The sequence below is a fragment of the Salvia splendens genome, chromosome 5 (assembly GCF_004379255.2).
Source record: "Salvia splendens isolate huo1 chromosome 5, SspV2, whole genome shotgun sequence".
NCBI lineage: Eukaryota > Viridiplantae > Streptophyta > Magnoliopsida > Lamiales > Lamiaceae > Salvia > Salvia splendens.
Genome location: NC_056036.1, coordinates 15,651,194 through 15,667,229, shown reverse-complemented (window position 1 = coordinate 15,667,229; position 16,036 = coordinate 15,651,194). Strand labels below are relative to the sequence as shown.

The 16,036-nt window shown below is 41.5% G+C and overlaps 3 protein-coding genes across 8 annotated transcripts; 2 read left to right on the top strand and 1 right to left on the bottom strand.

Annotated features, from left to right (window-relative positions):
- Positions 1-4,180: 4,180 nt before the first annotated feature.
- Positions 4,181-5,736, bottom strand: LOC121803888 (protein MAIN-LIKE 1-like). Its single transcript, XM_042203466.1, has 2 exons — positions 5,597-5,736; positions 4,181-5,045 (listed from the first exon to the last, which is right to left on the bottom strand). Exon 2 carries the CDS (start codon positions 5,036-5,038, stop codon positions 4,181-4,183), a length of 858 nt encoding a protein of 285 aa, XP_042059400.1. The 5' UTR covers positions 5,039-5,045; positions 5,597-5,736.
- A 477-nt stretch (positions 5,737-6,213) lies between these two features.
- LOC121805777 lies at positions 6,214-12,355 on the top strand. 5 transcript variants are annotated; one of them, XM_042205772.1, is made up of 5 exons: positions 6,214-6,457; positions 6,699-6,830; positions 11,165-11,208; positions 11,331-11,586; positions 11,749-12,355. In XM_042205772.1, the coding sequence occupies exons 1-5, from the start codon at positions 6,346-6,348 to the stop codon at positions 12,018-12,020; spliced, it is 816 nt and encodes a 271-aa protein (XP_042061706.1). In that variant the 5' UTR covers positions 6,214-6,345; the 3' UTR covers positions 12,021-12,355. The 5 variants fall into 5 exon arrangements, 4 of the variants coding, with proteins under 4 accessions (XP_042061706.1, XP_042061705.1, XP_042061708.1 ...); XM_042205771.1 differs by having other exon boundaries at positions 11,159-11,208; XR_006051530.1 differs by lacking the exon at positions 6,699-6,830 and having other exon boundaries at positions 10,602-11,208.
- Positions 12,356-13,443: 1,088 nt separating this feature from the next.
- LOC121805604 (monogalactosyldiacylglycerol synthase 2, chloroplastic-like) lies at positions 13,444-16,036 on the top strand. 2 transcript variants are annotated; one of them, XM_042205523.1, is made up of 8 exons: positions 13,444-13,661; positions 13,775-14,072; positions 14,313-14,485; positions 14,564-14,725; positions 14,797-14,941; positions 15,005-15,229; positions 15,300-15,362; positions 15,454-16,036. In XM_042205523.1, exons 2-8 carry the CDS (start codon positions 13,809-13,811, stop codon positions 15,787-15,789), a joined length of 1,368 nt encoding a protein of 455 aa, XP_042061457.1. In that variant the 5' UTR covers positions 13,444-13,661; positions 13,775-13,808; the 3' UTR covers positions 15,790-16,036. The 2 variants fall into 2 exon arrangements, with proteins under 2 accessions (XP_042061457.1, XP_042061458.1); XM_042205524.1 differs by having other exon boundaries at positions 13,445-13,661; positions 14,797-14,938.

Here is a 16,036-nt window from a genome sequence, read left to right as displayed (position 1 = left end):
CTAAATTTAAAACCAAATTGGAATTGAAGTCAGCTGTCACTCATTGGCATTTGAAAAAAATCCGCCAATATACAGTCGTTGAAAGTAAAGGAAAGAGATGGCATGCAGTTTGTAAGTGGCCACAAGGAAATCCGAAAGATAAGTCCTTACCTAAATGTTTGTGGGAGTGCCGAGCAACACTGAGGAAGCATGATGAACACTGGCAAATTAGAGTGTTTAGCACTGCTCATACTTGCATGGGGGATCGTAATTATAATGGGCACGCTAATCTTACGTCGGGTATGATAGCGTTGAGTGTTCGCCATCAAATAGAAAACGATCCTTGCTACAAGGTAAAAGCAATTGTGGCGGATATTGAAAATAGATTTCATGTGAAAGTTAGTTACAAGAAAGCATGGTATGCTCGGAGGATAGCTATTGAGCTTGTGTATGGTTCGTGGGAGTGGAATTTCAAAGTTTTACCAGCTTATTTGAATGAGTTGCAAAGACAAAATCCTGGCACAATTGTCGAATGGTTGCATGATGACAGATCAAGCGGTATGAACAAGGTTTTCAAGTACGTATTTTGGGCTTTTGGTCCAGCTGTGGAGGCTTTTCAACTATGCAAACCAGTTTTAACCGTTGATGGAACTCATCTACGTGGACGATTTCGAGGTAAAATTCTTATTGCCGTTGGATTTGATGCTAATAAGAAATGTTTGCCTATTGCATATGCCATTGTTGATGAGGAAACCATACAAAGTTGGAATTGGTTTATGGAACGTATTAGACTTCACGTGGCAAAGCATGAAATATGTGTAATATCAGATAGGCATGTGGGAATCATAGATGCAATGAATTCTCCCATATGGAAAGAAGAACCCAATGTGGGGCATCACCGATTTTGCTTGGTACATGTTAGAAAGAATGTTTTGCAGAATCATAAAGGCATCATGGTAAAAAGACTTGTTTGGAAAATTGGTATTGCTACCAAGAAACGCAAGTTTAAGAACAGACGTCGTTTACTTCGAACCATCAACGACGAGGCCGTGCAGTACCTTGATGCCGTGGAGTTAGAAAAATGGAGTTTGGCGTATGACAAACACAAACGATGGGGTGAGATGACCACTAATATGGTGGAATCTTACAACAATGTGTTGAGAGGCGCAAGACAACTCCCAATTAAAGCTTGCATTGATCTGATATTTTGGAGGACAATAGAATGGTTTAATGAGCGGTCACTTGCAGCAACACAGTGTGCCACACCACTTACCCCGTGGGCCCATGCAAAGGTGTGTAAATCTGATGTAAAAGGTCAATTACATAATGTGAGAGTCCCAAACACAATTGCAGGGCTTTATGTGGTTCGAACAAAGAGTCGAATTGGTGGAAAGGGTGGTAATAAGTGGAAGGTAAAGTACTTGGAGTCGAACTGCAAATGTCAAAAGTGGCAGATGTGGAGACTTCCATGTTCACATGCAGCGGCAGTTGCGCGGTTTAGAAACGAGCCCATGCTGTCGCTTGTTGATAACGTATACCGCACAAGTGTTTGGGTACACCAATATTCTACGGTGTTCAATCCAATCAGACACCAAGATTATTGGGCCGTGCCTGAATGGACTTTGCAATGTTCACGAGCTCAGTTAATGCCTAAAAGTCGCGGTCGATACCGTACTACTAGGATTCGTAATCAGATGGATGTCCGTGAAACTGACCAGCCACGAACCCAACGCCGATGTAAACATTGCCGTCAACCAGGGCACGACAGACGCAACTGCCCGAATGCTCGTTCGAGGATGGATACTCAGTTGGTAGATGATGCCGCTCACGATTTTATGCCTCCACCTCCATCAAGATCTGCAGTTCGAGGTCGTCATTCTATCAGCCACACTGATGATGCCTCTCACGATTTTATGCCTCCACCTCCACCAACATCTGCAGTTCGAGGTCGTCATTCTGTCAGCCACACTGGTTATACAGGCGAAGACATCGGGCTCGGTGATATCCCACATTCTCCACCTAGGTCTTCTGTGCGAGACAATTTTTTCGGGGTTGATCTAGAGAATGTCGTTGTGCAAGATACTCCTCCGTCTAGACTCTCCACCGCCAGAATCGGAAAGGGTATCCGTAGCTTCTTTACCCGGAGAAGGCGAGACAATTGAACGTGTAACAACTATTTAGTTGAATTGAACATTGTTCTGTTTATAATCGTAGATATTTATTGAATTGAACATTGTAATGTTATACTTACATTTTGGCTTGAATCGAAACATACGAAATGTTATACTTATATTTTGGCTTGTGCTGTTTTTTTAACTAAAACACACCATTAAAGTTGGCGTGGTTTGGTAAAAACGCCTATGCGATTGGCGTGTTTTAGTAAAAAACGCCTATGAGGTTGGCGTGTTTAGTTATAAAACGCCAACCTAAGTGGCGTATTTATGTTAAAACGCCTATCACGTTGGCGTGTTTTAAAAACGCCAACTGGTATTGGCGTAAACGCCATAAAAAATTTGCCCATCTTAAAAACGCCATTGTGAGTGGCGTGATTAAAAAACGCATATGGAGTTGGCGTGTTTTAGTTATAAAAACGCCATTGTGAGTGGCGTTATTTAAAAACGCCATCATAAGTGGCGTGTTATCAAAAAAACGCCTATCAGGTTGGCGTGTTTGTTCAGTAGCTCAGCCACGGCGTGTGCAAAATTTGCACAATTTATTTACCAACTTAAAAACGCCATCTTGAATGGCGTGTTTGCAAATAGCCCAATTATCTAATATAAAAACCGCGCATTTATCAACTTACAATATAAATACGGGAAATCAATGAAAACCACCAATATCAATAGAATATATCAAATTACTAATATGAAGCGGTCAAATCAATAAAAAAACACCAATTTATATAGAATGTATCAAATTTCAACCAACACCAATAAAAATCACTCGTCTCGCCTTTTCCGCATAAACAGACTACGGATTCCCTTCCCGATACTGGTCTTAGGGATTCTGGACGGAGGAGTATCTTCAACGACAGCATTCTCTAAATCAACATCAAAAAAGTCGTCTCTCACAGAAGACCGAGGTGGAGATTGTTGATCGCTGAGACCGATATCTTCTCCTGTACCACCCGTGTGGCTGACAGAGTGACGACCCCGCACGGCAGATCTTGGTGGAGGAGGAGCCTCAAAATCGTCATCAGAATCATCAACCAATTGAGTATCCATCCTTGATGATGACGACTGTCCACCAACTTTCTTCTTTCCACGCCGCTTCGCTTTTTGCCGCACGGGCACCTCGATGTCCATCTCAGAGCGCTGGGAAGGACGGTAGTCCATCGTCTCAGCTTCCCCACATATCTGGAGGCCATGTTCAACCATCCTCGAAATGGTGAATAAATCTGGCCGTCCTGACATGTCTTGCTCCCTAAGAAAGTGGCGTATTTTGTGAAGGGTATCCACCTACAATTTTCAGTGCTAATTACATTTCATCATATGAATATAAATAAAGAATAGTTGTTGAAATTTACCGCGTAGTGATGAGAGGCCGCCGTTTCATGGAAGCCCTCAGGAGCATGCACGCCGGGTTTTGTTAGGTACACCACGGTTATCCGGCGAAACCAATCCATGTACTCATCAGTAGCAACAGGCTCGAATGAGTACTCCAAATCAACATACACCGTGTCGTGCCTATTATGCCAATCTTGTATATGCTTGGCGTGCCACTCAACCCAGTTCCGACCTGCTTTGCCACGGCGATCCTGTTTCGTAAAATCAGGTCCGTGGAACCGGTCGATAAGCGGGATATACGGTTGGACAATCCCAAACTGTCGCAGCACTCGCTGTGGCATGTGTGGCTCAACCATATTCCAGCAGATTAGTGTTGTCATCGACGTCCATATAGGACGACCGGCAACACAAATTTCCGCCAGATTTCGATTGACGTACGACCTCCAAATAAACTAAATATGAAACTTATTTAGTCAAAACAAGTTCAATCAAAAACAGCAATCTAGCAATAATTTAGGTTATGTAAATTACCTGATTGGCATGCATTGTTGAGAACTGATCTCTGAAAGTTTCAATGCAATGTCCGGGTGCTTTTACATAAGAGGCCCGACCAGTCCACCTACAAAAATTAAATTATGAGCGAACAACACAAAAATCAATAACAATTATGCTTAAAAAAGTAATTAGTGGACAACTTACGCGACTGCACATGGTAAGTAGTCTACGGGCGCGGGGTTCAGCATCTGCGGTCTAATAATTGGGATTCTCTCCCAAGCCCACAGCTGTAACAATGTAAGAGCTCCCCCGACATCGGTCCTCTTACCAAGTGCAGCTTCACATAGATTGTGGTACAAGCAGGCAAGAGTCGCACCTCCCCAGCTATAGCTACCACATTGTTCTATATCCATTAAAAACTGAAGGTAGAAGAAGGGAATTTTATTACCGGTGGCGTTCGGGATCAGTAGACCACCCAGTAACAGCAGACAATACACACGAGCACGTTGATTGTACATGTATTGCTCGTGGTCATCACTCAGCTCAATCCGCAGTTGGTTTGATAAGCTTGTCTGCTTCCAGTTCATTTCTTTTAGATCAACTGCATCTGGAATAAAGCCAAGAAAATCCAAACAAACATCCTTCCAATATCCGACATCCTTAGTGGGGATGTAACCCGTCAGAGGCTCACCGTCAGTTTTGAGGCCCCATAAGACCTCCACGTCTTCTAAGCTCACAGTCGCTTCACCGACTGGAAAATGAAACGTATGAGTCTCTGGCCTCCAACGTTCGATCAAAGCGGTGATAAGATGGTGGTCAATGTCTTTCGGTTGACCACACCTCAACATCCCGCCGAACCCCATCTCATCTATAACCGCCAAAACACGAGGATTTATGGGAACATCCCATATGATTCCTTCGTATCTTCTACACCGTACGTCTTCCGATGGCACTCCTGCCCATATGTTATTAGAGACGTGTTGTCTCTGCAGATATAATACGGAGGGGTCCTCAGGACCACATAAGAGCCGACGACGAGAAGTTGAAGAAGATGCCATAAATTACCTACACACATTCATATTCCAAATTAAACAATAAACAAACCTAAACAAATTCAATAATTACAAACAATTTTATACAATATCACAAAATGGAACACCTATATCAAATAATTCACAATACACAACTTCAACATCATAACACAATTCACCTACACAAAAGTAACCGTTCAAATGCACAATATACATCAATTCTCCACAAATTCAACTTACCCAATTTTAGTTTGACCAACCTAACAATTTCAATTTCAATTTCAATTTCAACCTAACAATATACACAATATTAACAATTCAAACTACAAACAAAGACACTAACCAACACCCACATAAACCAAATCAATTTGCCCAATTTTCAAGTTTTAAAACCCTACGATTTTGGTTTATAATCAAATTTATACACAAATTCACTTAAATCCAAACAACCCAACATAATAATCAACACTAACGTCATACAAATAATCCATATGCACAATATTTCAACTCAAATTGCAACCCATTACAAACCCTAGCTAAGTATCCAACAATTACTCTAATAATGTAAAAGATAAGTATACTAACCAAATAAATTGGAAGATTTTGGGGAAAACTAGCACCGATTGATAAATGGAGGGCGAAATCACGGAGAGTAGGAGGAATTCCCGACGAGAGGCGCTGCTACTATGGAAAATCGCGAATGGTGTGTGGTGTGTGTTTTTCGCGATTTGGAGGATGAGGGGCTGCTATAACAGTCTGTAGAAACCCGCCATTGGGGTTGGCGTTTTTTATGTAAAACCGCCAATGTAGTTGGCGTTTCTGTACTTAAAGACGCCAACTACGAAGGCGTCTTTTAGAAAATACGCAATTTCCGTCGGTGTTTTTTATTTCATAAACACGCCTTCGCAATTGGCGTTTTTAGGTAGTAAACGCCAACACAATTGGCGTGTTTTAACGTAACTGTAATGGGAGACAATACGGGCAAAATACGAGACATTATAAAACGCCATCTTAGTTGGCGTTTTCACTAAAACAAAACGCCAATGAGGTTGGCGTGTTTCCTATAACTGGAATAGATAACAGAGTGGGTACATTTGCGTAATTTTAAAGGCCAATTGGCCTAGAAACCCGATTTTCTCACTAATTTTCCTCAGTTAAAAAAAAAAGAAAATAAAAATACACAAATTACCGTTCGTCTTCGCCATTGAGTCTCTTTGTCACTAGATTTTCTTGATTGGCACCTCCGCACCTCGCTGCTCTATCTCCGCGGCACCTTAAACCATCAATCACCCTAAACCTTCACCTTTTCTGCCTCCCAATCTTTGCTCACATTTATGTTACTTACTATATTGGTGCAATTATTTTTGGAAATTACATATATGGAGTATAAGATAATGGGGAAACGAAAAAGAAGGGCTGATAAAAATAAAGCACCATCGCATCCAGGTAATTCTTTTTTTATGTCTGATTTTTACTGCAAATCTCATCTCCTATTCCATTTATGATCATCGTTTCTCGATGGTTTGGGTAATTTATTGTTTTTCTTCGTCTCATCGTATGATCACCTTCTGCTCTTAATTTCTTAATGCGCTTGCTTTTGAACCAAATACACTTCATTTTGTGATCAAGAAATTAATCAATCCGCAATTTTGATTGTTTCTTTTCCTTGTTGATTTTTGTTGTTTAGTGATTGTGTTAGGAGATGATTTCTCGCTACAAGATTCCGGCGTCGCGATTGCGATCGTCGGAGGGATAAAAGGTAGTCGCGGGAGCTTTGCCCGTCGATCAAACCAAGAACAATACGGAATTGAAATAAAAGGTAAAATAATTTAATTGTATTTCTTCAATGAATGAGGAGGATACAATGACTCCTATTTATAAGACTAACACTAACTTAATGAACAAGAAAATAAAGATATTAAAAATATATGGAAAGATATGCTAAATCAATACTAAACCAAATAATAGATATATGGGGATATTTCTAGTAATATACTCGTATCAACTCTCCCACGGTTAAAATTCACCTTGTCCTTAAGGTGGAAACCACGATGCAACGAACAAAGTTGATAACGAAAACCTTGGTGAGGTATCTTCTCCTGGGTCAAACACACACGACATAATTGGGAGTCTCCTCTCATCATCTGTATACACAACTACACTTTGCGGTTCCTTTCCCTTCTCTTTTCGTTTGTCTTCACTTGCCGGGATCAAAGCATTAAGTGCTTCCTGAAAGCTGTCAGTAGGAAACTTACCCTCTTTATCCACCCCTAAGTAGAGAGCATCACCTCCACAAAAGAAGATGTAATGGTGAAGGGGTGTTGGCTGATAATCTGTGTAAGCAATATGACATGGTTGCTGATGCACTTGTGCAACCCAATCAGCAAACCCCCTTCCATTGGGTACTGTAGCAGAGAGAAACACAAATTGGGAGTTCCTTGGTACTTCCTGAAGGAAAGTCGCAGTGTCATCTCGTAGACCATTCTCATCACCATTCCCATTTTCTTTTCGCTGCTTCAGGGTTCCATTAAGTTCGATCAACTTTTCCTCCCTCTCATTAATATGTCTCTCACTCTGTCAAAGTTCCTCTTTACCCTCATGCAGATTCATTTCCCATTCCGTTTTCCTTGAGCTCGGAACATTAGTTTGGTGGAGACTATTAGAGGCCAACAATGGAGCTGTCATGGGCAGCGGTTGCAAAGGCCGGACAGGTCGCGGTGCGGCCTAGGGCGGCAGCTCAAAGGACAGTACTCAGCTGCTGCGGCAGAGCCGATGAGTCGTAGGGGACTAAACCCGACGCCCCCAGCGAAGCCTTGCTATTCCCCGATGGAGGACGGTGCTGAACGAGGTCCACAGACCCGAAAACATCCAGGCTATCTCCCCAGTTCCACTCGTTAAAAGACTCGTTTCTTCCCATTCCGCTATCTACCTCTTTCAACATCAGCTCCTTAGCTGACATCACTAACGGTTCTTTCATTTCATGGACGTCGATATTCATATCTGACCGACCAAGTTCATCACTGTGCTCCTCTTCCACTGTGGAAGAAAGCTGCTCACTGCCAACTCCCTTTAGTTCTCCATTGTTGTCCTTTTTCCCCTTTCGTGTGGTCGTGGACTTCTCGACATCAGAGCCCCGTTTATCTAACACTTCCAGCTTCCCACTTTCTGGGCTAAAATATTTATTTTCTCCCCTGAAGTCAGCCACACTTCTATGCTTTCTTTCATTCAAAATCTTATTCTCTAACAGAGTGTGAGTTCACCGAACGAGCTGTGGGCGAAGAGAGCCTATCATCATCCTGTGGGTCAAGGATAGGAACTGCAATCGGACCATTGAAATCATCCCCAGCATTGCGCGGAGGGATCAACCGAGCGTCAGCATCAAGCGTTGCTTAACAATGACTAACAATTTCAATCGCACCGACATCGGCTACTCGGTTATTAACTTTAACATCAACGACAGACACTTCCTTAATTTCTTTATGCTACATAATTTCCGAGGTTTCGCCTAAACCAGGAGCAGAAACATTGAAAAGCCCCGTTATAAAAATGATTCTCTCACTCAAAGAAGAATTAGAGCAGTCTTCTCGCTCATGTTTCGAACTCTTTGAAATCTTATGCACAAGAGCACTCTCTCCAAGCGATGAAAACCTCTCACCCTCCTCTGAATTTGTGACTTTCTCCTCCAAGCAATTCGGCAGTGGCTGATAGGTGTTTGGAGACGGCGGCGGTTGGTAGGTGTTTGAAGGCAGCGGCTGGTAGGTGATTGGAGGCGGCGGCGCTAGTGGGTCCCAACAGGATGGTGGGCGTGGTGGCTGGGACGGGGGTTGCGTGAGATGCACTCCCGATGTGTCCCAACAAGAATTCGAGTAGGGTGTTGGATGCGGTGGCTGTGTCATGTGCGGCCCCTGCGAATACCAACTTGAACTCGGCCCGAGGGATGGTGGTGGCGGGTATTCGGGTGGTGTGTGGCGACTGTTCGAAGGGTGAATGTTCAGATGCAACGGTGGTTGCCAATCCTGGTCTCCCAGTTGGTGATAGGGCGTAAGGTGTGAATAGACCTCTGAACTGTATTGTGGCGCACCATAAGGCAGTCCCGGATCGGGTGGGCGCAACTCCCACGATTGTTGGGTGGGCAGCTGCTGCCACTCCATGTAATCGGGCTGTCGCGGCTGTTGAACGGACCAGTCGAAGCTCGCATAGGGCTGCTGTCCATATGCTTCAGTCGGAGGCTGTTGTTCTTCAATCGTGCCAAATTTCTTGTTTAATCTATTGAAGATAGCCGTTATCCGGTCACATAGGGAAATGATATCCTCGTTGGTGTAATGAGCCATGAGTACGAAGATGAAAGCACCAATTGTTAGGAGATGAGATGATTTCTCTTAACAAGATTCCGGCGTCGCGATTGCGATCGTCGGAGGGATAAAAGGTAGTCGCTGGAGCTTTGCCCATCGATCTAACCAAGAACAATACGGAATTGAAATAACAGGTAAAATAAGATAATTATATTTCTTCAAGAATGAGGAGGATACAATGACTCTAATTTATAAGACTAGCCCTAACTTAATGAACAAGAAAATAAAGATACTAAGAATATATGGAAAGATATGCTAAATCAATACTAAACCAAATAATAGATATATGGGGATATTTCTAGTGATATACTCGTATCAGATTGCGCTAGGTTTTAATCGACGCTATTGATGCATGGGAAGATGTGCTACGCTTCCTATTATGCTTTTACGAAATTTGACTGTATTTAGTTGAGTCACGTGGATGATTAGGCTGGCTGATTGGCTTTAATTTACAAGTGTTGGGGTTTTTTTTTAATATTTTCTTGTAACATCAATTTTTTGGTTTATAGTTCTTGAGTCAATTTTAAAGATGATAAGTAGAGAAGAATTTCCTTCTCCAGTGTTATGTCTACTTTGATAGACTCTCAATTTTTCGCTATTGATTTCATCCGTTAAAATATACCAATGCACTTCTGGTAGTGGTGCAAATAGGACTTATATGCATCATGAATGAACTGATAAAATGTAGGAGTGAATGTATTTTTGGATTTATGCTTTGGGTTGACAACTAGGCTTCATCACTAGTTATAACCTTTTTGCTACCAAAGGTAGTCTCTAAATCCCTATCCCTTAGCTGATATACACGTTTTTGTTATGAAAACCAGGCATGTGTCTGCATCGCATCGCGTGCGTGATAATTAGCATGTGAATGATGGAATTTGGGTATGCTTTACTTTAGTTCTTCTCACGAACTTATGTTTATCCCATCAGTTGCTTATCAGTGTTCCATCTCTATTTCAACTTTTAACCCAGAATCTAGATGAGCATTTTTTAAAATTTTGAGCGTGCTCCATTCAAGGCTTCCACATTCTGGTTTTGTCACAAATGTCTCACATCCGTATGCTTTTTCTTCTGATCTTTTACCATAAAATTTACTGGATTTTGATTATAAGGTTGATCTTACTCTAGAATAATATTTCCTCTTCATCTTCCATCTATGATCTACCTAACCCTGATCATGAAATTTCTGAAGTGTAGACTTCTTGTATCAGTTTTTGATTAGTCCGTTCCTGTAATAGGAAAAGCCCAGCATGCCACATTTAGTATGACATTATATGGATGATGGATCAAGATCTCCGCCAGTTTGCTTTCATACCTGCAATTTCCAAGCTTGATGTAATCATGTGTGCATAATAACAACGCCCAGATGGATTTCAGGAGTCTGGCTTGGTGCAAACTTAGATATTCTGTGGAACTCTGTAGTTGATTTTTATCCTGATTTTTTTAGCGAAACCTATATTCAAGTTTTATTCTCAGATGTTCTTGGTGGTGATCATCCAGATATTTGTCAAGTGTATATTCTTAAACTTTATAGTGTGTCTGAAATCTAGAATCACAGCCATCTTCATTTATGTTTTTCCCCACTATTTCTGGAAAAGACTGACTTTTGTGGCTAGGCAACTGCAATTTTCCATGATTCCCAGAAGTAGAGTGATTATCAAGAAGCTTGTGTCATTTTATCTTGTTCATCAGTTCAGTTACTTACATTTTATGTTGGCTCTGTCAACTAGAATTTGTATTTTCCAATTGCATTTAAGTTTTTTACATTGAAGAGTCACTAACCGTCAGCTATCAGTTTCAGACATCATACCATATGCACCTCCCAGGGGTCTGCAGTCCAAACAGGTTAATCAATCATCATCCCTTTTGGTTCACCCCTCTCCCCCTCTCTCGTTTGTACATTTGAAATGTCAAATGTAATTATGTTCCAGAGATCTTTTGACCAAGTTGAAAGCAATGCATCACAGGCGCTTCTCATGGATGCTCCGGATAGTTCTCTTAAGAGATCACCAGGTCACGAATCACCTCATCATCAGAATCATGGCTCCAGCCGTAGAATATTGTTGAGGCATTCTCGTCATCCCTTTGGTCGCCACTATTCTAGACGAGGCTCTAGTAACTATTCTGATGCATCTCCTTCTAATTGGAAAGCTTTACCTGTCTATGATTCTAATCTGTCCTTCAAACCGGAAAGTAAAGATCTCTCAGCCTTCCAGTATAGAGGTACAATATATTCCTCATCTACAAATCTTCTTTCCGGAGTTGATCCGTATTGTCATGCATGGAAATGTTAGAATGTTAGATAAAGTTGTCTTCAATGAAATTTATGCAGTTTTTGGTCCCACTCTTAAACATGTCTCCTCATTTTTACTTGTTGAATTTTAGGGAGCAGGATATTTCAAAAACCTGAGCGGATAAGGTCAAGTTCATTGGTGGAGAATTCAATATGGGGAGATGAAAGGAAGCTGGAATGCAGGATATGCCAGAAGTCTCTGAGGAAGCATCCCTTCATGTTCGAGAATTCTTCATCTACCGATCTCTCTGTTGTGGCAGTTCTAGTTTGCGGCCATGTATATCATGCCGAGTGCCTGGAACAGAAAACACGCCATGAAGATAGCCGGGACCCGCCATGTCCGCTGTGTGTATGTCAGACATGATATGTTGTCGAAATAGAATGGAAGTTGTGCTAAAGGTATTGTGACATGATGTACAGGAAATCAGCCTCTGGGATTTGAATTTGGTTTGGCTTAATATAGTTAACAGGCTATATATAGATTAGGTGCCTCTGTCAGGCCTCTTTACTGCTAATGTAACACTGCTTTTGCAACCTTTCGGTACAGTCTCTAACAAAATCGTGATCTTCATTTCCGGGTTTATGTTGCCGATGAATCTGATGGAAGTAGCTATGTAATGATCAGTTGTAATTTGGTGTTGCTTTTTTCAGTTCTGATCAGTATTTTGTAGATTTATAAAAGCTGCAGTTTATTGTCAATGTTTGGTTTCTTCCCTTGCAAAAATTGTGGATTGATTTCGACATACATTCACATATATCTAAGTTTGTGTTATTTTCATTTGATTTCAGAATGTAAATTGTCAACATGAACAGCCATGGCCACTTCTTATGAGTTTTTGTTCTGTCTTCTGCTTCTGTGTGAAGCTGTTATCTCTTTCAGAACTCCATCTGCAAGAAAAGCAGCTTCTTGCAAAATTAGATCGCAAAATTGAAACTAAACTGTGTCATAAATGCATATGAAGCTGCAGCAGAAACAGATAAAGAATCTCCTTACTTGTGATTGAAGTGTGGAGGAATGTTCCATCTGTAGTTTATTCGATGTATCTCCATTCTTATTCTTACAATCATTTCTGAACCTTGAGCTGTTGAAGAGCTTGATCTTGACGTATTGTTCCCTTCATCGATCTCTAGACTCAACTGCGGGGATGAAAACAAGGGCTTTCTTGGTTTTCATGATCGCACTGCATTATGATCACTATTGTACTATCATAACATTCTTATGATAGTACGATAGTGATTATAATGGAGTGTGATGATGAAAACCAAATCCATAGTTGAACTTTAATCACTATTGTACTGTCATAACATTCTTATGATAGTACGATAGTGATCATAATGGAGTGTGATGATGAATGTCAAATCCGTAGTTGAACTTTTTTAATTATATATTAAAACTCATACAGTTTCAAAATTTGTCTACTTACGGTGAGTATTATTTTTTTGCTAAAAAATGGACTATCTCAAAAATGAAAGTGATTAATTTATGATAGTAAAATGGATAAAATATCTTCTAAAATTTCATATCACATCTTCTCTATATGAAATGAGCACAAACTAATTCTACATCATATGCCTTGTAATGATATACATGGGCCCTACTCGACAAGATAGCCAAGAGCCAAGTCAAAACAACTGTATCTGTAAGAAGTTGAGGGCTTGCATAATTGCGACCAGATTCGAATCTACCGATCCGAACATTCCTCTGTACAGAGAAGCCACCTCCACAATCCAACGGCTCAGATTGAATCAACCAACAAATATTGCCTTTCCATTTAAACCGTCGGACAAAAAACAAACATGTTTGCCATCTCATACTCCCCCACACAACTGTCTACCTCTACTCGTCTGCTCTCTCTCTCTCTCTGTAGAAGCAATATTTTCTGGGTTTCTGTTTTAAGGTAGTACAAAATTGCAGGTGTAGGTGTTTCAATGCATGTTTCGTTGTTCGTAAAAATCCAATCTCGGAAGTTTTTATGGATCTCCAGATGTAGTTAGTTGCTTCAAGGTTAAAGTCTCTTCCTTTTAAAAATATAGATTTAAATGTCATTTTCACCCTTTGCTTCTCCGACTAATTTCCCGTTGAGAAGTTGATCACAGATTCTCTCTGTGTTCTTGTAGGAAAAAAACTTTGTTGCTAGTTATATATATAGATATGATGGTGAAGGCGGATTCTCGGAGCGATTCCTTATTCATAAACAAGGTTTTCGAAAGAGTTGGGGTGTACGGATTTGGCAGCAATCCCAAAAGGTGCAAATACGATGATGATGATGATGATGGACACATGGAACTCGAGCAGATTGGCGCTGAGAGGACCAAGAATGTCCTCATTCTCATGAGCGACACCGGCGGCGGCCACCGCGCCTCCGCCGAGGCCATCAGGGAGGCCTTCCACCTCCAATACGGCGATCAATACAAGGTAGACCTTTTTTTCTCTTCTTTTTCCTGGGATAATTACTAGTGATCTGTCCCAGAATTTGAAAACTTGGACAAGGCTTTTTTGTTTGGCATATGTGTTGTTGATGTTTGGTTATGATGTCAGATTTTGAATTTCCCCAATTTCCTTGATGAACTGTCTGTTGCATTTCAAGTAGTGTTGTAAAAAAACATGTATGGTATGTTTTTGAATGTTTATTCATTTAAAATGATTCATATGCAGGTATATGTAAAAGATGTGTGGAAGGAGTATACTGGTTGGCCATTGAATGATATGGAGGGGCAGTACAAGTTCATGGTTAAACATGTCCAGCTTTGGAACTTCACCTTCCATGGAACTTCCCCAAGATGGATACACTCTACCTATCTTGCAGCTATTGCCGCCTTCTATGCCAAGTACGACGCCCGATTAATAATTTGTATCCATTTTCATTTGCAGCTTTCTTGATATATTCGTGTTTTGTGGTTGGCAAGGGAGGTAGAGGCGGGCCTAATGGAGTACAGACCCGATATCATCATAAGCGTTCATCCGCTCATGCAGCACATCCCGCTGCGGGTGCTCAAATGGCAGGGCCTGCAGAAAAAGGTCGTCTTTGTAACTGTCATTACCGACCTCAGCACCTGCCACCGTACATGGTAAGGCGCTCACTTCATTCATTGGAATCGAGGACTCAATGGTTGTGATACTGATATGGGACATTTTCAAGGTTTCATCCATCAGTGAATCGATTGTACTGCCCCTCAGAGGCTGTAGCAAAGAGGGCTTTGCTAGATGGCCTAGACGAATCTCAAACTCGTGTATACGGCTTGCCCATCCGCCCTTCCTTCTGCAGAGCAATTCTGTCAAAGGTAGTGGCCGTTTACTTTATCATGTTGATCAGCCTTCTTATTTCATTTTGTTTTTCGTTGATGTAGGATGATTTGAGAGTCGAGCTTGAGATGGATCCGCTGCTTCCAGCCGTCTTGTTGATGGGAGGAGGAGAGGGGATGGGCCCTGTGAAGAAAACGGCAAAGGCTCTTGGAGAGTCACTGTTTGATAAAGAACGCGAGAGGCCAATAGGGCAGCTCGTGATCATCTGTGGCCGCAATCAAGATCTAGTCGCCACATTACAGTCCTCCCAGTGGAAAATCCCAGTAAACGTAACTAACTGAATCTCTTCTTCCAGAATCTAGGGAATAAAAACTTATCGATACGTGTCCTTCGATGTAGGTTAGAGGATTTGAGAAGCAGATGCAGAAATGGATGGGTGCTTGTGACTGCATTATCACTAAAGTGTGTATACTTCCATTTCATATCATCATTCTACCTAGAATTCCCCTTTTTGTTGCCTCGTTGCTAACGAGATTTCCACCATGTTATATAGGCCGGACCAGGCACCATTGCAGAGGCGTTGATACGAGGACTTCCCATCGTTCTAAACGACTACATTCCCGGACAGGAGAAAGGGAACGTTCCGTACGTAGTTGACAATGGGGCAGGCGTGTTCACTAGGAAGCCCAAGGAAACAGCGAGGATCGTGGCAGAATGGTTCAGCACAAAGAGAGACGAGCTCGAGAGAATGTCTGAGAATGCTCTGAGACTTGCCCAGCCAAATGCAGTGTTCGACATCGTTAGGGACATCCATGAGCTGGCTTGCCAGCGCGGCCCCATGGCGAACGTCCCGTACATGCTAACGTCGTCGTTCTCAAGCTTGGTATAAGTGTGCAAGGTGTACATTTAGGTGTATTCTTTACAATTAAGAGAGAGAAAGAATGTTAGATGGGATTGAAATTTTGGTTTGGTGTTGTATTCTTTAAGGTTAGTTTTGATATCTAGGAGAGTACGATTCAATTTGTTAGAAGTTTTAGTTTTGGCTTCTCTTGGTGTGAATGGTAGTTGATGTAAAGTGAAGAAATTTGAAAAATATGTGCTTCGAAAGTTTCAATATCAAAATTTATTATTGCCAA